Below are 25,878 nucleotides of genomic sequence, written 5' to 3'. Positions count from 1 at the left end.
TGGCTTTTTGTCATAGCTTCACTATCCCTTTGTGTCCTCAAGAGACTGGAAGCTACTGTACGGAGTCGCTTCCCCATAAACTCCTCCTCTAGCCCCACTCGTCCAGACAGAAAGCCTCCAGAAAGTGCCAACGCTCTCAACAGCCCACTGTATTAACATGTCAGGCCCAGTAATCTCCACAATAACACTCCTATCTCCATCACCTTACATGACTCAGCCTGGCCCAGCTCCGGCCCTCAACCGTTCCGGCTCTCCCTCCGTCAGGCCGGCGTCGGCCCTGCCTGCTGTTTTATTTTACTGTTGTGTTGCTCTTTACAGGAGTTGCTCTTGGCCCAGATGCGGCCCATAGAGCCTCTGTTATTAGACGGAGGAGAGTCTTTAGGGACAAAGCAAACAGACCGGGCCGTTTAAGTCCTCTGATAAATACACGGCCGGCTCTGGCCCGAGCTGCCCGCCGTCTCCCAAATTAGCAGCCCGAGGTGGTCACACTGAGGTAAACTGCATTTTATGAACAGTAGATCCCCCTTCTCCCGTCCCCAAATTATTTGGACAGGTTCGGGTTTCCACAAACGTATTACGTTTAATTGCTTTTTACTGTAAATATTTTGTAGAACCACACAGTTTTCCCGAGGTGCGTACCAAGGCTACCCGAGCGCTCAGAGATAAGCCTGCAGCAGCAGCCAAAGAGCTTCCACATTCCTCCTCTCTCTCTCACTCACTCTCTCACTCTCTCTCCAATGGCTGCGGTTCATGTTACAATACAACCTTTATTTCTTCTTCTCTTTCTTTATTTCTGTCTTGTTTGCTGCCTCTCCCTCTTTCCGTTCTCCATCTACTATGCTTCTACACCTGCATTGCTTGCTGTTTGGGGTTTTAGGCTGGGTTTCTGTACAGCACTTTGTGACATCAGCTTATGTAAGAAGAGCTTTATAAATACATTTCATTGATTGATTGATGCTATCTTTTATCTTTTGAGAGGACTATTATCGACTCAGAAGCATCTTATGCAACAATGACCTTCTAGTTGATCCCTCTGAGATTTACTTCCTGTATTGAGGGCAAGGGCCAGAGGTCAACGTTCAGCCATATTCTCATTACCGGTCGATTATTTATCCTACACTGTTGTTAATTACAAACGATCCTAATCGTCTGTTGAACCCCAAACCACCATCACAAGGCTTTTCCTCTGCATCAGCTCAGGGCTCAGGTTAACTTAGCAGTAACACTGGGTTCTGCTCTCATATCTCATATAGTGTTGGATTTCTCACTGCTAACACAGCTCCTAGTGCTGCCTTGGGCCTACAACCTCCTATCCTAAGAGGAGCAAGGAGCAGTAAGCCAGTGCGTTTGTTTCTCTTGGCCCAGGCTGATGTTAGCCCTTCCCATTTGGCGCTCCGCCTTCCCAGCAGCAGTTGTGTGCCCAGTCAGCCAGTCAATCAGCCAGTCAGTTAGCCAGTCAGTCAGTTATCCAGTTAGTCAGCCAGTCAGTCAGTCAGCCAGTAGACAGCCAGTCAGTCAGCCGGTAGACAGTCAGTCAGTCAGCCAGTAGACTGTCAGTACCCAGTCAGCCAACCAACCAGCCAGTCAGTCAGTCAGCGAGTAAGCCAGACAGCCAGTAGACAGTTAGCCAGTCAGTCAGTCAGTCAGCCAGTAGACAGTCAGCCAGCCAGTCAGTCAACCAGCCATTCAGGCAGATGGCTGTAATAGATGGTAATGAGCTGCTAATGGCTGGTTATCTTCAGGGAGCAGGAGGGCGCAGAATGGACCTATTGATCGCAGATGAAGCAGGGTATCGATCGAACCAGTGGTAATTGTCAAACAGGGATGGGAGATTGATGGAAGATGGGTATGGGTGTGGGTGTGGGTGTGTGTGTGTGTGTTTGTATACGTTGACAGATTACACCCCTGTTCTCATGTCCAGATTCTTAGAGAGATTAAAATGATCACGGTGAGAAAGGAAGAGAGAGACAGAGATGGTAACAAAAAGAGGTATCTGAAATGAGAGGCAGATACAAGAGATACGGGGTGAGCGAGAGATAGATCAGTGGGTGTAGAGAGTGGAAGATTGAATGAGTGAAAGAGTGAGTGACTGAGAAGGATGGAACATGAGACGTCCCCATTCCTTATCCGCTCCATTCATTGCTCTCATTTCCTTTCCATCCCTCTCTCCCTCCCCAGGTCTCCTCTACCCCTCGAGTGAGATCCTCATGGTACATCATATGTAGGAGAGCCTTAATGAGCTATGCCCTCGTTAATAGAGGCCTAACCACCAGCTTGCCCCTGGCAGCCCAGATGTGTGTGCAATGCAATCACAGAGGTGCTCTCTCTCAATTCAATATCAAGTTAAGGGCTTTATTGGCATGGGAAACATATGTTAACATTGTCAAAGCAAATTAAGTAGATAATAAACAAAAGTGAAATAAACAATAACAATATACAATAAACATTGCACTCACAGAAGTTCCAAAATAATTAAGACATTTCAAAGGTCATATTATGTCTATATACAGTGTTGTAACGATGTGCACATAATTAAAGTACAAAAGGGAAAATAAATAAACATAAATATGGGTTGTATTTACAAAGGTGTTTATTCTTCACTGGTTGCCCTTTTCTTGTGGCGACAGGTCACAAATCTTGCTGGAATTTCACCCAGTAGATATGGGAGTTTATCAATATCGGGTTTGTTTTTCGAATTCTTTGTGGATCTGTCTAATCTAAGGGAAATATGTGTCTCAAATATGGTCATACATTTGGCAGGAGGTTAGGAAGTGCAGCTCAGTTTCCACCTCATTTTGTAGGCAGTGTGCACATAGCCTGTCTTCTCTTGAGAGCCAGGTCTGCCTATGTTGGCCTTTCTCAATAGCAAGGCTATTCTCACTGAGTCTGTACATAGTCAAGGCTTTCCTTAAGTTTGGGTCAGTCACAGTGGTCAGGTATTCTGCCACTGTGTACTCTCAGTTTAGGGCCAAATAGCATCCTAGTTTGCTTTGTTTTATTGTTCATTCTTTCCAATGTGTCAAGTGGCTGGGACCGCGGATTGTCCCGGGTTTGTGGCTGTCTAGATCCCTGCTGTTTGTTGTTTTCAATTTTCCCCGTAACCTGCCCTGTCTGGAACTGCAAGGAGTAACAGCCTAACATACGTTGCTTGCTACCATGACAAAGACCAAAGCCGGCGGGAGTACCGTTGAGGACAGTGCCAGTGGTGTCTCTCTATCACACGTGAAGGATCTTTTAAATGAACATAAAGAGACCTACAAGCAGTTGTTACAACAACAAGAAAATAGTTTCAAGTGTTTTGTCCAAATACTTGTGGATTCTACTAATAAAAGAATGGACGACCTGACCAGAGAGGTCCAGGACCTGAAGAACAGTTTGCAGTTCTCTCAGGGTCAGCTCGACGAGTTGAAACAGGAGAACGGCAAGATGACAGCAATCTGTAAGTCATTAAGAGAGGACATCAGTTGTGTGTGTGAATCCATAATAATAATGACAGATAAATCAGACTATCTCGAGGGACAATCAAGGCGGAACAACATGGTTGTGGATGGAATTGCAGAATCTCCACATGAGACCTGGACGGAGTCTGAGGACAAAGTGAGGGAAAAGATCTCTGAGAAATTGAAGATGGACCACAGGAAGATTGAAGTGGAGCACGCCCACAGGACTGGAAAACCCACCACCGGCCCAGTTGATAGGCCCAGGCCGATAGTGGTCAAGTTCCGGAGGTTCAACGACAAGGTAGCTGTTCTGGAAAGAGCCAGGAACTTGAGAGGAACGTATGTCTTCCTCAAAGAGGACTATCCTGAAGCTGTGCGCCAGAAGAGGAAAGAACTGATCCCAGCCATGAAAGCTGCCAGAGCACGTGGGGACATTGCGTACATCCGCTACGACAGACTCATTGTCCCCCCTCCCTCCCAGAAGCCTGGAAGGGATGAGAGAGCCAAGCCTATGGGTTTGTAGCCTCAACCCCGCAGCACACACACACCAATTGATTAATGGTCAGGTCGTCCATTCAGCAGCGTGATAAGGAGGACTGGACATGGGAGGACATCCTGAATGGGAAAGGATCCTGGACGTGGGAGGAGATCCTGGCGGGAAAGGATCGCCTGCCGTGGGATCAGGTGGAAGCAGCGAGGAAGGCGGAGGCAGCGAGTAAAAGGGCCCAGGATTACACAGGGTCACGGATGCTACGAAAGACTGGGAGGCCGCAGAGCCAGCGCAGGTAATCCTGGGCCGCAGAGACGCACTGGCTGGATGCCCACTCTAGCCCGGCCGATGCGGGGAGCTGGAATGTAGCGCACCGGGTTGTGAACACACACTGTAGACACCGTGCGCTACATCGCGTAACACGGTGCCTGACCAGTACCACGCTCCCTACGGTAAGCACGAGGAGTTGGCTCAGGTCATCAACCTGACTCAGCCAATCTCCTCGTGTGCCTCCCCCCCAAAAAAATTGGGGAGTGGCCTCCCAGTCTTTCGTAGCATCCGTGATCCTGTGTAATCCTGGGCCCTTTTACTCGCTGCCTCCGCCTTCCTCGCTGCTTCCACCTGATCCCACGGCAGGCGATCCTTTCCCGCCAGGATCTCCTCCCACGTCCAGGATCCTTTCCCATTCAGGATGTCCTCCCATGTCCAGTGCTCCTTATCACGCTGCTTGGTCCGTTTGTGGTGGGTAGTTCTGTCATGATCGTCGTCAGGGTGGAAATGACAGGACCAAGGTGCAGCGTGGTGAGCGTACATTTTCCCCTTATTTTTAAATGTCGCCAACAAAACAAGAAACAACAAAACGAACGTGAAGCTCTGTAAGGCTATACAGGCATTAACGAAGACAACTACCCACAACAGAGGTGAAAAAAACAGACTGCCTAAGTATGATTCCCAATCGGAGACAACGATCGACAGCTGTCCCTGATTGAGAACCATACCAAAACATAGAAACAGAAAACATAGAAATAAAGAAACTAGAATGCCCACCATAGTCACACCCTGGCCTAACCAAAATAGAGAATAAAAGCCTCTCTATGGACAGGGAGTGACAGTGGTTGCAGGTTCACTTGGCACATCTAAAGCCTTTTCTTTTGGGGTGTTGCTATAGGCCACCAAGTGCTAACAGTCAGTATCTAAATAATATGTGTGAAATGCTTGTGTATGTGATGTAAACAGAGAGGTCTACTTTCTTGGGGACCTGAATATTTACTGGTTTTCATCAAGCTGTCCACTCAAGAGGAAGCTTCTTACTGTAACCAGTTCCTGTAATCTGGTTCAGGTTATTAATCAACCTACCAGGGTGTTTACGAACACTACAGGAACAAGATCATCCACATGTATCGATCACATTTTTACTAATGCTGTAGGGCTGTGGTCCACAGCTACTGTATATCCGTACCCATTGGATGCAGTGATCACAATATATCCAGGAATGCCAAAGTTCCAACAGCTGGCCCTAAAATAGTGTATAAGAGATCGTACAAAAGATTTTGCTGTGACTTTTATGTGGATGATGTTAAAAATATTTGTTGGTCTGATGTGATTAATGAGGAGCATCCAGACGCTGCACTTGATGAATTAATGAAATTGCTTCTTCCAATTATTGATAAACATGCACCTGTTAATAAATTGACTGTTAGAACTGTTAAGGCTCCATGGATTGATGAGGAATTGAAAAACTATATGGTTGAAAGAGATTGGGCAAAAGGAGTGGCTAATAAGTCTGGCTGTACATCTGACTGGCTTACTTAATGCAAATTGGAGAAATCATGTGACTAAACTCAACGAAAAGAAGAATACACTTTATTATAAAGCCAAGATCAATGACATAAAGAATGATGGGAAAAAAACTTTTACCGTACTTTAAATGAAATTATGGGCAGAAAGACAAATTCAACTCCATTTTTCATTGAATCAGATGGCTTATTCATCACAAACCATTTGATGTTGCCAATTATTTTAATGATTATTTCATTGGCAAAGTGGGCAAACTTAGGCAGGAAATGCCCACGACAAACAGTGAGCAATTATATTAATGTATAAAAAAACTAATAATGAAAGAAAAGCATTGCCAGTTTGAATTTTGTAAAGTTAGTGTAGGAGAGGTGGGAAAACTATTGTTAACTATTAATAATGGTAAACCTCCTGGCATTGACAACTTAGATTGAAAGCTACTGAGGATGGTAGCTGACTATAGCCACTCCTATATGTCATATTTTGTATCTGAGCATAGAGGAAAGTCTTTGTCCTCAGTCCTGGAGGGAAGCCAAAGTAATTCCGCTACCCAAGAGTGGTAAAGCGGCCTTTACTGGTTCTAACAGAAGACCTATAAGCTTGCTGCCAGCTCTTAGCAAACTGTTGGGGAAAATTGTGTTTGACCAAATACAATGCTATTTCTCTGTAAACAAATTAACAACAGACTTTCAGCATGCTTATAGAGAAGGGCACTCATCATGTGCTGACACAAATGCCAAAAAATGCCACACAATTGACACCACACTCCAAAAAGCAAGTTCTGCAGGCTCTAGTTTTGTCTAATCTTGATTATTGTCCAGTCGTGTGGTCCAGTGCTGCAAGGAAAGACCTAGTTAAGCTGCAGCTGGCCCAGAACAGAGCGGCACATTTAGCTCTTCGTTGTAATCAGAGGGCTGATATAAATACTATGCAGCCAGTCTCTCTTGGCTCAGAGTTGAGGAGAGACTGACTGCATCACTTCTTCTTTTTATAAGAAACATTAATGTGTTGAAAATCCCAAATTGTTTGCATAGTCAACTTACACACAGCTCTGACACGCACACTTATCCCATCAGACATGCCACCAGGGGTCTTTTCACAGTCCCCAAATCCAGAACAAATTCAAGAAAGCGTACAGTATTATATAGAGCCCTTATTGCATGGAACTTCCTTCCATCTCATATTGCTGAAATAAACAGTAAACCTGGTTTCAAAACACAGATAAAGCAACACCTTGCGGCACAACGCCTCTCCCCTATTTGACCTAGATAGTTTGTGTGTATACATTGTGACTACTGTCAACACGTAGGCTACGTGTGCCTTTTTTAAAATGTATGTACTGTCCTTGAGCTGTTCTTGTCTAATGATGTTCTGTATTATGTCATTCTGTATTATGTGTCATGTTTTGTGTGGACCTCAGGAAGAGTAGCTGCTGCTTTTGCAACAGCTAATGGGGATCCTAATAAAATACCAAATACCAAAGTAATTATCTTTTTGTTTTCTCGTGATTTGGTTGGGTTTAATTGTGTTGCCCTCCTGGGGCTCTGTGGGGTCTGTATGTGTTTGTGAACAGAGCCCCAGGACCAGCTTGCTTAGGGGACTCTTCTCCAGGTTCATCTCTCTGTAGGTTGATGGCTTTGTTATGGAAGGTTTGGGAATCGCTTCCTTTTAGGTGGTCTCTCTCTGTCTCCCTCTCTCCATTGAAGTGGACAGATCAAGATGGATGCTGCTCTCCTAGCATGTCTTATTCACACTTCACCCGACCACTCTATCTCTTCCTCTCCGTCCCACTCCCCTGTCTCACTTCCCACTCCCCTGTCTCACTTCCCACTCCCCTGTCTCACTTCCCCCTTCCTGTCACTCTGCTTTTCTCACTATCTCTTTGTTTCTCCTCTTTCTCTCTCTCTATATCTCTTCCTCTCTCACACACTCTTTCTATATCTCCCTCTCTCACACATACAGACATACACACTCCCTCTCTCTCATTTACACACACAATTTCTCTCTCTCACACACACAGTCTTTTATCATTTCAAGATGTGTGGATGCTTAATGTATTTATTTAAGCTTGAAGCTTATTTAAGGGCTATTAAAGGTAATTATATAGGCCATTATTGGGCTCAGGCTTCCACCGAGTGGCCATTAAGTGTGGGGAAATGTGGTGGCTATGCTATGCCAGTGGTAATGGCTGCCAGACTTATTGAATAATTAGGGATCTTTGTCTGTGTTGGGGAAGTTTGGGCCGGGTAGGTGGGTTGCGATAGTGTTATACCTTCTGTAGACTTGTCTGGGAGGGACGGCAGGGGAGGTGTGTGTGTGTATGTGAGAGAGAGAGATGTGGGGAGGGGGGGGTACATTCTTAGAAAAAAGGGTTCCAAAAGTGTTCTTCGGCTGTCCCCATAGGATAATCCTTTTTGGTTCCAGGTAGAACCCTTTTGGGTTCCTTGTAGAACCCTCGGTTATAGCTAGCACCTTAGAGAGAGAGAATGTGTGTGTGAGAGAGAAGGTAGCCATCCCTCCTGTTTGAGATAGAGATGAGATCTGCTGCCGGCATGCCAAAGAAACGGAACTGGGAAATAGCCGTGATTTGATTTAAAATACCCAGAGATTCTACTGCAGGGTAGAACTGCCTGGGAGAACACAGCATGAGCGAGATGAGAGGAAGAAATGAACAGAAAGTAGAGGAGATGGAAAGGGGGAGTAGAGAGGACAGAATAGAGAGAAAGAGGTCTTCTCTCTAAGAAAGCAAAAGTCAAAAAGCAAATGATGAGGAAAGAGGAGAGAAAGAAAGCAAGTGATTCTGTTAGTGTTGACAGCTCAGCTTTCGATGAGGTCATTGCATGAGAGCACAGCTTTCGATGAGGTCATTGCTTGAGAGCACAGCTTTCGATGAGGTCATTGCTTGAGAGCACAGCTTTCGATGGGGTCATTGCTTGAGAGCACATATTTGTCTTAATTTATCTGACTTGGCTCGTTGCACGGTGGACTGATTATTGTAGACATGCAATATCTGACCGTCCTCCTTCTCTTGGTCTTTCCTCCCCCTCCCTCCTGTTTTTTCTCTACCCCTTTCAATCTACCCTCTCTTTTTCTTCCAGTCACCTCTCTTCCTCTCCCTTCTCCCCCCTGTCCTCCTTCCCCCTCCTCCCCCCCACTCCTGTCTTAGTTGAGTCCTCCCTGTGGTGTCTTGCTTGACTGACTCTCTGACTCAAAGGCTTAGGTGTTAATCCCCAGCAGTTTTCATCACTTAGAGCACCAATCAAAAAGGGCTTAGCCCGTGTAATCTGCCATGCTATTGTCCTCTTCCTCCTCCCTCCACTCTTCCACTTTCCTCTTCTTTTATTTCCCTTTCTCCCTCCTCTTAATACTCCCTCCTTTGCTTTCTCTTCCGTCTCTTCCTCCTCCCTCTACCCTTCCACGTTCCTCCTCTTTCTTCACCTACTTTTCTCCTCCTCCACTAAATCTACCTTTTCCACCTCCACTTTCTTTTTCATCTCTTCCTCCTCCTCTTTCCTTTCCTCCTTCCCTCCCTTGTTGAGTGTGGCATTGGCAATCCTCCAAGGAGGGAAATATACCCAATGACCCTCTCCAGGGTTCGGCTGAGGGCACATAGTTAGAAAGAGGAAGGGGTGAGGAGAGAGAAGGGATGGGGTTAGGGAGGATGTAGCGTGACATCAGATCACACCAGGCTGGAGGATTGGCACTGCATGCACAGCCCCAGGGGATCCGGCTCGCTTGTTATTCCTGATCTACATCTCTGGATCGTCTCACACACCTGGGCCTTTATTCCTCAAGGATTCAGGAAGACCTAGTCACATGGGCAGTAGGAGGGGGGAGGGAGGGGTAGATGGAATTATGGGAAAGTCCATCAAACCCCTGGATGGTGTAAGCCTTTAGGGGAGAGGAGGGAGGGGGGGAGGTTTTCAATTATGTATTCATTCAACACCCCCCCCCCTCCCTCTCTCTCTCTCTCTCTCTCTCTCTCTCTCTCTCTCTCTCTCTCTCGGTCTCTCTCTGTGTGTCTCTCTGACTCTCTCTTTCTCTCTCTCCCTCTCTCTCTGTGTGTCTCTCTGACTCTATCTCTCTCTCTCGGTCTCTCTCTGTGTGTCTCTCTGACTCTTTCTCTCTCTCTCTCTCTCTCTCTCTCTCTCTCTCTCTCTCTCTCTCTCTCTCTCTCTCTCTCTCTCTCTCTCTCTCTCTCTCTCTCTCACTGTCTCTGCCCTCTTCTCTAAGTCCTTGCATGGTGGGCTAGACAGTGTTGTGTACAGAAGTAGCAGTAGCAGCAGGCTGTTCCATTAGTTCCAGGTAAAGAGCGTGTCATAGGATCAGCCAGTAGAGGCTAGTGGAGGATCCCTCTCAACAAGCCCCCTGAGCCTGTACCATGCTGTCTGCTGCTGAGCACCGTGAAACTACCATTACACTTGATACCATCACATACACAAGTGCACACAAACGCAAGAGCGTGCACACACGTATACACACACATGGCCATGCGCGCGCACACACACACACACACACACACACACACACACCGTGCGCCCAGACACACACATGCCAAGAGGAAGAGAAAGAGAGAGAACGAAATCAATAGAAAGACAGAATAATGAAACTGCATAAAGAAATGGTATTCAGCAGGAAAAAAAACCCTGGTGAATGAGACTTCAGTCATTGTATCAGAGATCTGAAAGAATGAAAAGAAAGAGTGAATAAATAAGAGAATGAAAGAGGCAGGTGAGGCCTTCGGGGAACAGCGATGGGACTCCCATAGGTTTGTTTGCTCTGGGATAATATCTTCCTGGTGTTGTGACAATATGTTTGTGACTGAGGGCGGCTGCCCCACACCGACACCCTGGCACTGCGGTTACGACTTGTTGTGTGGATGGAAACCTACTTTACCACCACAACGCAGCACAGCCAGTGTTCATGTTGTCTTTCAGGCCTGCCAACTCCTGGCTTCTTCCTGTTAGCACAAATAAGAGCATTAGGAAAAGCCCACTTCTCTCTGACTCTCCCTGTCTCACCCTTACTCTCACCCCGACTGCCCCCCCCCTCGTCCATAAAGACTCTTACAGAGGCTTAGAATAGATTTCCAAGGCATTAGTGAAGCCTTTTATTGGCCTGTTGTCTGCCAATTTGGAGATCTCCATCCCAGCACGGCAGTGGCTGTGTGGGAGAGACTGCTAAAGGGGGACCACTTTAGCACGGCAGAGTTCTTTACTGGGTGTGTGTCTGTGGGTGTGTGTGTGTGTAAAAACTCTATTCAAGTCGACCAGTATTGCCTATTGCTTTAGTGCAGGTATTCCCAAACTAGGGTACTTGTTTTAAAAAATAGTTTTAACTTTTTCAAACAGTCCATTTATATTTTCCAACTGGGCTATACATTTGGGTGAGGTTTTTCTCTCGTCTGAGTAGCCTCGTTTCACTGCCAAAAATACAATTAAACCATCTGTTGTTCAGTGAAATTACAGCACAATGTCAAATACAGGTAGCCTAGTCAAATAATTAACATCCAATCACATTAACCGTTACTCTCTCGCGGGAATACCACTAACGGTCCATATGTAGCCAAACGTAGCTGCTGCTCATTCCGTTTGCTCGAAAATTGATAAATGGTTCAAAATGGTAAGGCCCGCGTCCATAGAGACACATACCAACTCTACTACCAGCAGTACTACACCTGCACCTGTCGACGACACACGTTGTTCTGCTTCCACGAGCACATCAATGCTAGCATCAGTAATTCTACATTTGTTGTTAGCCCAGCTAGCATGGACACTGACAGTTGTGACTCTGATGCAGCCGAAGAGCTACTGCACCTTACCCGGGAAGGCACCAAACAACAGACAGGGACGTTGGACCATCGAAGTGGCGCAAATATATTATGAGAACTACATTGATTGTTCACTTATATTAGGAGTAGTGCCTTTCCTCAGCCACAGTGTGTTATATGTGCAAAAGTACTATCTCACAACTCAATGAAACCTTCACTCTTGCGCAGATATTTAGAAACTGTGATGCCCTGACTTTAGTTATATTTGTTTTCTTATTTTTTGGTTAGGTCAGGTTGTGACAAGGGTGGTTTGTTTAGTTTTTGTATTGTCTAAGGGTTTTTGCTCTAGGGGTATGTAGGTTTATGGTGGCTGGAGTTTTTTGAGCGAGAATTAAGATGACTTTCAAGAAGTAAGACATAAAAGCAGCAGATACCATTAATAAGAAAGGGCTAGAAGCGTCTTATATGGTGAGCTACCGAGTAGTTAGGACACTATTGTGGAGGACTTAATTCTTCCTGCTGCTGCAGATATGGCTGGGACAATGCTGGGGGAAAAGGCCAAAAAAGCTATACAGACAATGCCTTCATTAAACAACACTGTTTCACGACGCATCAGTGACATGGCAGGAGATGTTTTGAAAAAATTATTGCTTCGCATACAAGCCAGTGAATTCTATGCGTTACAGCTGGATGAGTCAACAGACATAGCGGGCCTGGCACAGCTCCTGGTATATGTTCGCTACGTTTATGGGAGCTCAATTAAGGAAGACATCCTCTTCTGCAAACCACTGGAAACCAGGACAACAGGAGAGGATATTTTTAAAGTGCTGGACAGCTTTGTGACATCAAATGGACTTTTGGTATCTGTATTGATGGCGCAAAAGCCATGACAGGGAGACATAGTGGAGTGGTAACGTGCGTGCAAGCAGTTGCTCCTGACGTCACTTGGGTACACTGCAGCATCCACCGAGAGGCTCTTGCTGCCAAGGGAATGCCTGACAGCTTGAAAGATGTTTTGGACACGACAGTGAAAATGGTTAACTTTGTTAAAGCAAGGCCCCTGAACTCTCGTGTATTTTCTGCACTATGCAATGATATGGACAGCGACCATGTAACGCTTTTACATCATACAGATGTGCGCTGGTTATCAAGGGGCAAAGTATTGACATGTTTTTTTTAAATTGAGAGACGAGCTGAAAGTTTTCTTTACTGACCCATAATTTTCACTTGTCTGACCGCTTGCATGATGACGAGTTTCTCACACGACTGGCCTATCTGGGTGATGTTTTTTCTCGCCTGAATGATCTGAGTAGGATTACAGGGACTCTCCACAACTATATTCAATGTGCGGGACAACATTCAGGCTATGATTAAGAGGTTGTAGCTCTTCTCTGTCTGCATTAACAAGGACAACACACAGGTATTTCCATCATTGTATGATTTGTGTGCAAATGAAGTCAAGCTTACGGACAATTTCAAATGTGATGTAGTGAAGCACCTGAGTGAGCTGGGTGCGCAATTACGCAGGTACTTTCCCGAAACGGATGACACAAACAACTGGATTCGTTTTCCCTTTTGATGTTCTGCCTCCAGTCCACTTACCGATATCTGAACAAGAGAGACTCATCCAAATTGCAACAAGCGGTTCTGTCAAAATGTATTTGAATCAGAAGCCACAGCCAGATTTCTGGATTGGGCTGCGCTCAGAATATCATGCCTTGGCAAATCGCGCTGTTAAGACACTGATGCCCTTTGCAACCACATAGCCGTGTGAGAGTGGATTCTCGGCCCTCGCAAGCATGAAAATTAAACACACAGACTGTGTGTGGAAAATGATTTAAGACAGACTCTCTCCAATACAACCCAACATTGCAGAGTTATGTGCATCCTTTCAAGCACACCCTTCTCATTAACCTGTGGTGAGTTATTCACAATTTTCGATGAACAAATAAGGTTTTATATGTGAGATGGCTAAATAAAGAGCAAAAGTATTGATTATTATTATTATTTGTGCCCTGTACCTATAAATGCTCTTTGTCACTTCCCACGAGCCGGGTTGTGACAAAAACTCACACTCATTCTTACGTTTAATAAATGTATCGTATAGTGTGTGTGTGGCAGGCTTGCAATGATGGCAAAAAACAACATTTGAGAGCGCGCTGACCCTGGTGCTAGAGGGGGTACGCAGCTGGAGGTTGAATGTTTGAAGGGGTACGGGACTATAAAAAGTTTGGGAACCACTGCCTTAGTGTATGTATCTGTGACCTAATGCTCTCTCTCGCTCTCTCTCTTTCTCACTCTCTCTTTCTCTCTCTCTTATTCTCTCTCTTACTCTCTGTCTCTTCCTCTCCCCCACACCCCTCTCTCCTTATCCCCATACAGACATAGATGAATGCCAGGAGGCGTTCAATAACGGCGGCTGTGACCATTTCTGCAAAAACACGGTGGGCTCCTTTGAGTGCAGCTGCCAGAAGGGCCACAAGCTCCTCACTGACGAGCGCACCTGCCAGGGTGAGCAGCCTACCTGGCTGACGGCTGTCATACAATCCTGTCTGATGACATCACAGTGCTTTTAAGACAGTTACCTTTGGAAACAGTGCGGTCACTCCATGATCAGATCACGAAAGGAAAGTGTCACGGAATAGGGACCATAGAAATGGATATACTAGAATATGCAAACGGCCTAGTAGTTTCTATCATACATCTCTATGATAGTAACTCACTCATGTGCTTTATGTTCAGAGCATGATCATACATAGAATCAAAACAAGGGTTGGCCTACAAATCATTCAGCTGGAACGACATGCACAGATAGGCTTGTTATTACAATTGATTAAGCATCCTCCAGTGGGTGTAATTTACTGTCAGCTGTATTAAGACATTCTGCTTCACTCTTCATATCTTTTCCCTGGTTGTGTTTGGTGGACAAATACAAATTCCTCTATACAAGTCACAGCAAGAGAGACAGGAGAGGCACACATCACAAATTATTTTATTAACAACAACACCCTGCAGTGTTTTTGTCCCCGAACCAAAAACACCAAACAACTCTATCCCAGTGTGTGTCATATTAAACATCAACACTGTCATATTAAACACCAAAAAACTGCCAACTAACAGTTTATACAACTCCATACACGCCAATATCACACTCAGCCTGGGTGTGTGCTGATGGGAGGAACACACACATACACACACACACACACACACTGACACGCTGACACGCTCCTTCCACCCATCAGCTTACCTGATTGTAAAACTAAGCTTCCATCTGCTAACAAGTGGTATTTTTATTCAGATTTTTAAATGTTTTACTGTTTTAATTCTTTCCATGCTGGTAAGCTCTTCCAGGGAAAAGATCTCTTGCTAATACGTGTCAGAGAAGACCTACAGCTATGCCAGGTTCCTCCGGAGAGAGAAAGTGGAGGGGGAGACAAATATAGAGAGAGAGTCTTTAGGCAGCCCCTATGCCTGTACAAGGACAGGGGGGATGGAGAATGGGGTGTGCAATAATCACCCGGAACATAAAGATTCCCTACAGGTAGCTGTATTAAACCAATATAGTAGAGGTCAAGACGACAGAGGGAGCAGAGCTTTAGCTTTGCAGACACAGTATGCTTATTAAGAGGCAATAGACAGGCTACATTCTTTGGTGTTTTAATAAACAGAGACAATGTCCTTGGGTGTGTTACACCCGACCCCACAAACAGACAGAGAGCCAAGCCAACAACTGGCACCTCTCTGTGAAATGAGATGATACAGTAGGACCTCTCTCAAGTTGTTCCAGTGCTGCGTGGTGGCTGTGGTTGTGGGTTGTGGTCTGATGCTAGTTTCATTAATCAGGTATGATAATGTAACCCTAGCCCATCATATAGACAGTTGCCTGGAGGACTGTAGCAAAGCAGCCCAGCAGCCAACAGAAGCCAGGCCTGAACAACTTCCTCCTCATGACAAACTTTATCATAACACACCGTATTTTTAGCCTGTGTAAACCTCCACAGCCCAGATGACTTGGTATTGAAATAGTCCAGGTGAGTTGGAGACGCTGGACTGAAGAAATGTGTTGCTACTGTCAGCCACCCAAATATGTCATTACATCGGTCTCACTAAAGTTAAATAAAACAATTATAAACCAAAACCAGGGCTTGTATTTGCAAGTGTCTCAGAGTAGAAGTGCTGATATTGGATCAGTGTGACCTTTAAAGTTACAATGAATATGATTATATTGCTAGGGGGGAGGTGGGGCTGATTCTCGATCAGCACTCCTACTCAGAGATGCTTGATACTGTACATACAGCCACTGGTCCTGACCACAGTGAGTTGGTCTGATCTATCCCAGGTTTGGGGTGGAGGGCTTGTCCGAAAGACTGAATTGGGTCTTTAAGTCTCCACTGAGAACACCTCTTGGTGTTGTTTAGTGAGCAGAGCTCTGCTTTGGACTCCAGTCTGATTAATGGACCGGTCTTATTAGCTGTGGCTGAATAATGGGTGTTTGTGGGGAGAAGAGCCATAGAGAGTAATATCTATGAGTCATATATCAGCTTGTTGATTTCTCAAGAGGAAGGAAGCAAACATGCTCTCTGCTACAACCAAGGACGATGACTTAATTGTCAGTCCTACACTCGTCTAAACTAACGTTTAGCATGATTATAGGCATGTCTATGTATTGTGTGGGAGTGCACAGATCAGTGTGTGTGTGTGTGTGTGTGTTCATGTGTGTGACTCTTGAGCAACCGACCTGATATCCTTACTGACATAGACCCTGTCACCTGTAACCCTGTCACCTGTAACCCTGTCACCTGTCACCCTGTAACCATGTCACCTGTCACCTGTAACTCTGTCACCTGTAACCCTGTCCCTGTCACTGTTTAGACCCCACCCCACATAACCAGGCTGCATGTACACTGTTATTCCAGACAGAATATTTTCAAATGCTCCTGCAGTGTCCAGTCCTCCAGCCCCCACAACACACACACACACACACACACACACACACACACACACACACACACACACACACACACACACACACACATCCACTGTCTCCCCACTGACAGTGGATTCACAGCTCACAGCTTCACAGTTCACAGCTCAGATGTATTGTCCTTTTGGTGAAGGCATGGTCAATGTTAACTCTGTCCTAACTGTCATGTAGACACTGTCTATATTGACCATCAGTCCTTGGTGAAGGCGTGGTCAGTGTTAACTCTGTCCTAACTGTCATGTAGACACTGTCTATATTGACCATCAGTCCTTGGTGAAGGCGTGGTCAGAGTGACCCACTATGGTCCAGTTCATGGCAGCATCTCAAATGGCACCCTATTCCCTAGGAGCCCTGGTCCAATGTAGTGCACTATATAGGGAATAGATTGTCATGGGGCTCTAGTCAAAAGTAGTGCACTATATTGGGAATGGTGCTATTTTGGACAGCCCCCGTGTGTAGTAGCATTACATACGATCTGTGTTTCTCCTCTCAGATATTGACGAGTGTTCCTTTGAGAGGACCTGCGACCACACCTGCGTCAACTACCCTGGCAGCTTCGACTGTGTCTGTCAGGAAGGATACACTCTGTACGGCCTCACACACTGCGGAGGTGAGGAGGACACAGACATGCATGGGATTGCACGCACGCACACACACACACACACACACGCACACACACATGCACACTTAGAAAGATATGGGAAAGAGATAGACAGGTAGCTAGGGAGAGGCACTGATAGAAATGAATTGACTGGCACAAAGTGAGAGGCCCTGAGAGACTGACAAGGAGAAAGAGAGAGTAAGAAAGAGAGGGGAGAGAGACTGACAAGGAGAAAGAGAGGGGAGAGAGACTAACAAGGAGAAAGAGAGAGTAAGAAAGAGATGTGAGAGAGAGACTGACAAGGAGAAAGAGAGGGGAGAGAGACTGACAAGGAGAAAGAGAGGGGAGAGAGAGACTGACAAGGAGAAAGAGAGAGTAAGAAAGAGAGGGGAGAGAGAGACTGACAATGAGAAAGAGAGAGTAAGAAAGAGAGGGGAGAGACTGACAAAGAGTAAGAAAAAGAGGGGAAAGAGAGACTGACAAGGAGAAAGAGAGAGTAAGGAAGAGAGGGGAGAGAGAGACTGACAATGAGAAAGAGAGGGGAGAGAGAGACTGACAAGGAGAAAGAGAGAGTAAGAAAGAGAGGGGAGAGAGAGACTGACAAGGAGAAAGAGAGAGTAAGAAAGAGAGGGGAGAGAGAGACTGACAAGGAGAAAGAGAGAAATCGTTTTTTCATTGTGTGTTGGTGAGGGGTGACTGAGCACGTGCAGACGTCACTGCCGAAAGCACACTCACACCTCAGTTCCCCTGAATAGTCCTCTGTACCTGCGACCCTACCTGTGTGTGCATGTGTGTGTGTTGTAGCTGTCACACACATGTCGTGCGGAGGCAGTAGGCTTGACGGGTGTGTGTGTGTGTGTGTGTGTGTGTGCTGTGATTCCACTTCACCCTGTCTGACTGACAGCCGTGTTCTTCAGTGCTAGACTAAACAGGCCACTGTCTAAAGGGCGTTCCATTAGCAGTCAACACATACCAGTCAGTCAGATATAGAGCACTGAGAGGACATGAGCTGTCTGTCTCACACTGATGACATCACACACTCACGCGTAGCACAGGCTCTGTCTGAGGATGTCATTCTGAACTTTGATGATACTCAACCACGTACCCACATGCACACACGCACACACACACACACACACACACACACACACACACACACACACACACACACACACACACACACACACCCTCTGACTGTATTCTATGTGGTTGTGTCTCAGACATAGATGAGTGCAGCATTAACAACGGGAGCTGTGAACACAGCTGTGTGAACACACAGGGAGGCTATGAGTGTCTGTGTCCGCCCGGTCAGAAACTCCACTGGAACAAGAAGGACTGCACCAGTAAGCACCTAAACGTCTACTGTGTGTGTGTGTGTGTGTGTGTGTGTGTGTGTGTGTGTGTGTGTGTGTGTGTGTGTGTGTGTGTGTGTGTGTGTGTGTGTGTGTGTGTGTGTGTGTGTGTGTGTGTGTGTCTTCTATACACATAGGAGAGTGTGTGTGTGTGTGTGTGTGTGTGTGTCTTCTATACACATAGGAGAGTGTGTGTGTGTGTGTCATCGTTTTTTGTGCTGTGACGGGTCGGTGGTTGTCATGGTGATGTGACCCTCTATGTTCCTCAGAGGCGGTGAAGTGTTTGCCCGACGGGAAGCCAGCGCCGCGCGCCCAGCTCAGCTGTGACAAGAGAGGTGGGGTGGAGGTGTGCTCACTCTCCTGTCCTTCCAACGCACTCTTCCTCGCAGGTACGTGGCTCAGTCCTGCACACACACACACCTTACAGCAAGGAGGAACTGTTTCACTCAAAGACGAAACCTTCACTCTTTCTCCCCAGCAGAATTCTAGCCTTTAACCTCGACTCTCCTCAGTCTGCAATCTACACTCCCTCCTTCTCTGGTTAAACTACGTTAATCCTCTACCTTTCTGGTTAAACTACGTTAATCCTCTACCTTCTCTGGTTAAACTACGTTAATCCTCTACCTTCTCTGGTTAAACTACATTAATCCTCTACCTTCTCTGGTTAAACTACGTTAATCCTCTACCTTCTCTGGTTAAACTACGTTAATCCTCTACCTTCTCTGGTTAAACTACGTTAATCCTCTACCTTCTCTGGTTAAACTACGTTAATCCTCTACCTTCTCTGGTTAAACTACGTTAGTCCTCTACCTTCTCTGATCTGGACTGGTCTGGTGAGGTTTAGTCCCATGCGCTAGTATTCAGCTGACTCTTATCGATGACCAATGCCTGTGTAGCCGCGTGTTTACCGAGCTCCAGCCACTCCGTTCTCTCTGCTGCCCTCTAGAGGCCAAGGCCAGTCCTCGCGCTGCTCTCCATTCAAGCAGAGCTCCACTGAAAGTTTCCCATTTGAATGAAGGGCTCAGATTAAAGAACTAATCTATCTACCTACCTACCTACCTACCTATCTCAGTCACTGGCCAAAGGATCCATCAGGGGGCATTTCAGCTAAAAGTTTTTCAATCAGTGAGTGATATCGTCTGGTGTTGCCCCTAAGACTATACATGGCATTAAAGCTATTGGCTGTCAATGCAGGCACCCTGGTCCTTCTGCGAATGTGCTTAACACAGACGAACATCTGTAAAACAATTACATTCTTTAATCGGGCCTGCCATATTTCTGTTAGGACTGTTTTGAGTAGACAGCTACTCCGTTTGGCTTGGCTGCTGTAGTGTGAGACTGATGGATAGCGCTCAAACACAAAGTGAAATAATATTGCTTTTTTATCTTTCTGGAGAATGTCTTAATTTGGGGGAGAAGGAAAGCTTTTAAATTCTTGTGGTTGCACGCAAAGCCCTGCGTCTTCTTCATTCACATCCCGCTTTTATGAGCTCTGAAGTCTTCATCCCTCATTTCTGACTAGATGTGTGTGTGTGTGTGTGTGTGTGTGTGTGTGTGTGTGTGTGTGTGTGTGTGTGTGTGTGTGTGTGTGTGTGTGTGTGTGTGTGTGTGTGCGTGCGTGCGTGCGTGCGTGCGTGCGTGCGTGCGTGCGTGCGTGCGTGCGTGTGTGTGTAAGTGCGTAAGTGTGCACGAACATTCATGAGTGAGCATAGATCTGTCATAATTTCTCTCCATCCATAAGGAAATGTGTATGTATGCACGTGTGTGTGCATTTGTTTGTGTGTGTGTGTGTGTGTTTTCTTTTATGGTAGACTTCATATGGCAGTCTCTTGTAACTCTTAAATACTAGAGAAAGTGAGGCCATAGAAAACTAATACAAGTATTTTACTCCTCCGCACTCCATCAGAACGTCAACTAGCCAAGAGAAACACACATTGCCATCAGACGGTTAGCACACACACACACACACACACACACACACACACACACACACACACACACACACACCCCAGGCAGTTAGCGTAACAGGCAGATTGGGTCACACTGCTCCACAGACGGACCACTCTATCACTTTGACAGCAATCCCATATTTCCTCATGTCCCATGTCACCCTGTCCCTCAGTGCTGCCGGTTTAATAGCCATAAACAAGTCAACCAGTGGCAGAAGACAGGGATACTGCAAGCAGAGCTAGTCTAAACGGAATGACCTTGGATGGACAGGGTTGTAACTGACATGTACTTGTGTGTGTCCCGCCAGACTCTGAGAACAGCTACACACTAAGCTGTGGTGTGCCGGTGCAACCTGTGAAGGCACCACAGAAGAGGAACGCCACCACCGCCCTGCTCACCTGTGCAGGTATGCAATGCATTATGGGACATGTAGTCAGCGATGCATGCTTTGTTTAAAATAAAGATATTTAACCATACCACTTCAGCTAAAACACACACATACCATAAGATCAGGGTCTCGCAGCTCGGTCATGACCTTTTGGCGTCGATGCAGTTGACATCTTTTCACTTCTCCCGTTGCCGTTGAGTTTAAATTCCTCAATTTCTTCATTCCCTCCATCGGAATCTTCACTCCCCTGCCTTTGGTGCTCGCCATGTTGTCACTCCTATATTTCCTTCAGCACTCTGTAGATTCTGGACAGGGAGAGGGCCCTCGCACGGCCAGAGGAATGCACTGAGAGAGAGAGAGAGAGAGAGAGAGAGAGAGAGAGAGAGAGGGGGCCCTCACACGGCCAGAGGAATGCACTGAGAGAGAGAGAGAGAGAGAGAGAGAGAGGGAGAGAGAGAGAGAGAGAGGGGGCCCTCACACGGCCAGAGGAATGCACTGAGAGAGAGAGAGAGAGAGAGAGAGGGGTGGAGAGGGAGATGGAGAGTATGTGTGTGAGAAAGAGAGAGAGAGAGAGATGGAGAGATATAAAGACTCACCATCTGGCTGGGGGTGTGAGTGTTAAGTGATATGAAATGCAGCTCACCTCAGAGTGCCAATCCTGGACCGTCCACCATTGAATCTCACAGCTCCCCCAAACATATGGTTCGCTTACGGTTCATCTACGCTCTCATCACGGTCTGTCATTCCACGCTCTGATAACTGAAGTGGCAGATGATGCCGACGGTTACGATGATGATGGTGGTGATGATGATGACTGTGACGATGATGATGATGATGGTTACGATGATAATGATCAAGACTGCTTTTATGTGGCGTACCAAACCACAAACAGCTCAGTCCATTCAGCGCCTCTGCTTTTCAGCAGCAAACTGGAGCCAGTGGTGTCCTGGTGAGTATGTTGTTAGTGGTTAATGGACAGAGCCACACACACAGCTCTTCATGGCCTCTCAGTGTGCTGTGTGTTTACCTGGCTCCGATCTCAATGTTCCTATCCACTCAGCGTACCCATAACCACACACACACACACACACACACACACACACACTCTGACCCTTGCGTGTCTCCAGCACCTCGTTAAAAGGACAGCCATCCCGACCACCCACTACATGACCGACAAACAGACACAAACACAAACACACACATTCCGTCTACAAGCCTCCCTGGTGTCGGCTGGACTGCTGATCACCGGGACGATGTGGGTTTTTGGTTTTGCCTTTATTGCCAGAGAGACAGGCAGAGCGTGATGAAGCATTTGGCTGCCTTAGTTCCTCTGTGACCTAAACCTCACCTCAACCAGGGAACACCAATAAAGGTGGCCTGGGGATGCACTCTGAAGTGTGTGATCATATGCCATGGGCAGTGGACTATCATCAGGGCCAGGAGTTGGTCAGGTCAGGTGATCAGGATAAAACTCCTGTCCCTAATTAGGATGTTATTCATAGGATGTCAAAAGGTCATTCATTAGTGTATGTTTGTGTCTTTCTCCTTTATGTAAATGAAGATCCGTTACCCCCGCCCATCAAGCAGAAGGCCCGCTTCAAGGTCAAAGATGCCAAGTGTCACCTGAGACCCAGGAACAAGGAAAAACACAGAGAGACGTCCAAGCCGAGCCTGCAAGGTAAATCCTGCTACTCCTAAATGACTGTACAAACTGTACTGTATAACACAGGCTACTCCTAACTTAGAATGTGCAGCATCAAGTAATACAGACTGAACTAAGACTAAGAAGGTATACATGATGCAAGATACTGTAGCAGTAATATAAACCAACAGTTAGATGTGTCCTGAGCTGTGCCCTTCCACCTGCCATAACTCTGAAACAAACAATACTAAACCATGCACAACAGCATCCTATCAACTTCCTCTTCTTATCTTCTTCCTCATCCTCCCCCTCTTCTTCTCAGGGGGTCCGCTCCCGTGTACTGACGACTGCCAGGTGACCTTTGTCAATCTGAAGTGTGACTCGTCTAAGAAGCGGCGGCGTGGACGCAAGTCCCCTTCCAAAGAGGTTTCCCACATCACAGCTGAGTTTGAGATGGAGATGAAGGAAGCCTCAGGTCAGTGTGACTGTGCAACCTCAGGTCAGTGTGTGTGTGTGTGTGTGCTGATTGCATATACGCCACATTTTAGACTCATGTAACCTATTTCTGTATGGGTGTGAGTAATGTGAGTTTTCTGTCATAGCGAGTGTGTGTGCTTGTATATTCCTCTCTGCAGACTTGTGTAACGTGGACTCTGTGTATTTGTTGTGTGTGTGTGTGTGTGTGTGTGTGTGTGTGTGTGTGTGTGTGTGTGTGTGTGTGTGTGTGTGTGTGTGTGTGTGTGTGTGTGTGTGTGTGTGTGTGTGTGTGTGTGTGTGTGTGTGTGTGTGTGTGTGTGTGTGTGTGTGTGTTACTGACTGTGTGTATCCACTCCCCAGACTCGTGTAACGTGGAGTGTGTGAGGGAGCGTATGAAGCAGAGGTTACAGAGTGCCATGCGAACCCTGAGGAAGTCCATCAACAAGCAGCAGTTCTACATTCAGTTCTCTGGTACTGAGTACGAGGTGGCCCAGAAACCTGCACTGCACGTTGAGCAATGCAGCACCGGACAGGTCTTACGGGACGGCAAGTGTGGTGAGAATCCTGTGCAAGGCATCCTGGGATATAGAGTTGTTGTAGCTTACTATTCCAAATACAGGTAACTGCCAAAATAAAGAAAAACACTTGAGTAAATGAAGGATACAAAGTACTGTATATTGAAAGCAGGTGCTTCCATACAGGTTTGGTTCCTGAGCAATTCCTAAGTAATTAATATCCCATAATGCTTAAGGTCATGTATAACATGCTGGGCAGGCCCAGTTGGCCATTATTTTTGTCTACCATGGCAATGCCCCCATCCACAGGGGATGAGTGGTCACTGAATAGTTTGATGAGCATGAAAACGATGTAAACTATATGCCATGGCCGTCTCAGTCACCAGATCTCAACCCAATGGTGAATGTGCATAAAGATGGCTGCCCCCATGTATTTACCACAAATACATTACTCTCCGTTACTCATTTTCTGTATCGGTATAGGCCTACACGGTCCCAATTCTAGCTCCAAGACGGCGGCAATTTGAAAAAACGGGAAAAGTCGATTGTGCTGATTTACTGGCACGTTGAACCAGGTCGCGCGCCGTAGTTTAAGAACTCTGTGGGTAGTGCTAAAAACAATGACGTCGTAACTGAATTCCTCCGTTCCTCTGAACACTTAAGAGAGATTCTGGAGCGGCGCTTTGAGACAGCGTTTTCCACCACCATCAACAAAACACCAAATGATGGCATTTCCCATAGAATAATGGTGTCGCATCCCTCCAGTAGAGTTCCAGACAGCTTTAGAATCTATGCCAAGGTGTACTGAAGCTGTTCTGGTTTGTGGGGGCCCAACACCCTATTAAGACACTATGTTGGTGTTTCCTTTATTTTGGCCTATACATCACAGCTGCAGTTTGACACCGTGTGTAGGCTAAAGCCCACTTCCGTCTCTGTTTATGCAGTGTATGTCGGATATACCATACCATGATATGCAAAACATGTCTCTCTCATCTCTCTCTCTTCCTCTGTGTGTACGTCTATCTCTCTCCCTGTCTCAGTGAGCTGTGGTGTGGGGACGTACTATAGTGGAGACCATGATCAGTGTGTCGTGTGTCCCCCTGGTACATACCAGGACACTATGGGTCAGCTGTCCTGTGAACCCTGCCCCAGCACCGAGGGACAGGGTATCGCCGGGGCCAAGAACGTCTCCCAGTGCGGAGGTGTGTGTGTGTGTGTGTGTGTGTGTGTGTGTGTGTGTGTGTGTGTGTGTGTGTGTGTGTGTGTGTGTGTGTGTGTGTGTGTGTGTGTGTGTGTGTGTGTGTGTGTGTGTGTGTGTGAGCGTGCTTGTGGCAGTCTTATGTCTGCTGTAGTTTGGCACCACCCTGTGGTTATTAAACGGTATTCCAGTTTTATTGGAGTCCATGGTCTGTTTCAAGGCATTTCCCACTTTGTCCTCTAGATAGCAGCAAAGACCATGGTTCCTTAGATAGATCAGCCTGGCTAGCTCAGTCGGTAGAGCATGAGACTCTTAATCTCAGGGTCGTGGGTTCGAGCCCCACGTTGGGCGTTTCCTTTTCATTCACAAGGGATTTCATAACCTCACCAGCGGTACTCTGGAACTGACTCGATCTCATTAAACATTGAAGTTCTACTTCCTGCATAATAGGTCAGTTGAAGAGATGTACGTTATAGAGCCTTGTTAATCCTCTTCCTCTCTCCACCTCTCCCAGGCCAGTGTCCGGCTGGTCAGTATTCGTCAGATGGGTTCCGTCCATGTAACCCCTGTCCTCTGGGCTCCTTCCAGCCGGAGCCTGGCCGCGTACTCTGCTTCTCCTGTGGAGGTGGCCTCATGACCAAGTACGAGGGCTCTGTCGCCTTCAGGGACTGTGAGGCCAAAGGTAACAGAGAGAGAGAGAGAGAGAGAGAGTGTGCATGTATTACTCTCATGTTTGTGGCTGTGTGTGTTTCTCTCCGTAGTCCACTGTGCTCCTGGACACCACTACAACTCCAGTAATCACCGCTGTATCCGCTGCCCAGCCGGTACCTACCAGTCAGAGTTTGGACAGAACTACTGCATCACCTGCCCTGGCAACACCACCACCGACTTTGACGGAGCCACCAACGTCTCTCACTGCAAGAGTAAGGCCAGTCTCCCGTTAGTGCAGTGAATTATTTTAGTGTTGCACATGGTTAGAGGACTCAAATGACAAGTTGTCTTGGTGTGACACGTGCTAAAACATTTCAGTTTCCTCTGTACTCTAAATTCTCAAACTTTTTCACTCGGGGCCTCCCTTCCAGCATTGGGGAACATTCCGTGGCCCCCTGCGTGCGCCACGTCTATTTCTATAGGCACGTCATGGCAAACTGTTCGCACTGGAGAGAATTTTGCAGGTTTAAAGCCTATTTCCTGCAATTCTACACATTTTGGCATGGGGTTCAAAGAAAATGTTTCAGTTTTGAAGCAGATTTTCTTGCAATCCTATACATTTTGCC

General features: G+C 46.6%; 1 protein-coding gene and 1 non-coding gene across 8 annotated transcripts in view; both read left to right on the top strand.

Moving 5' to 3' along the window:
- scube1 (signal peptide, CUB domain, EGF-like 1) overlaps positions 1 to 25,878 on the top strand; it is a gene marked incomplete at its 5' end in the record, with an annotated part of 48,533 nt that overhangs the window by 18,268 nt on the left and 4,387 nt on the right. For 4 of the 7 annotated variants that reach the window (XM_055905125.1, XM_055905122.1, XM_055905124.1 and 1 more), the window contains 11 exon segments: positions 13,877 to 14,005; positions 16,972 to 17,088; positions 18,300 to 18,422; positions 18,701 to 18,820; positions 20,689 to 20,787; positions 22,331 to 22,447; positions 22,734 to 22,910; positions 23,249 to 23,443; positions 24,444 to 24,605; positions 25,116 to 25,283; positions 25,363 to 25,524. In XM_055905125.1, the coding sequence (XP_055761100.1) occupies positions 13,877 to 14,005; positions 16,972 to 17,088; positions 18,300 to 18,422; positions 18,701 to 18,820; positions 20,689 to 20,787; positions 22,331 to 22,447; positions 22,734 to 22,910; positions 23,249 to 23,443; positions 24,444 to 24,605; positions 25,116 to 25,283; positions 25,363 to 25,524 (1,569 nt within the window). 7 annotated transcript variants of the gene reach the window in all.
- trnak-cuu (transfer RNA lysine (anticodon CUU)) lies at positions 24,880 to 24,952 on the top strand. The gene has a single exon. It is a non-coding gene; the product is annotated as a tRNA-Lys (tRNA).

This window comes from Salvelinus fontinalis, chromosome 39, assembly GCF_029448725.1.
Source record: "Salvelinus fontinalis isolate EN_2023a chromosome 39, ASM2944872v1, whole genome shotgun sequence".
NCBI classification, from domain to species: domain Eukaryota; kingdom Metazoa; phylum Chordata; class Actinopteri; order Salmoniformes; family Salmonidae; genus Salvelinus; species Salvelinus fontinalis.
Note: the sequence above shows the minus strand (reverse complement) of the source record. Positions and strands in the feature narration are given on the sequence as shown.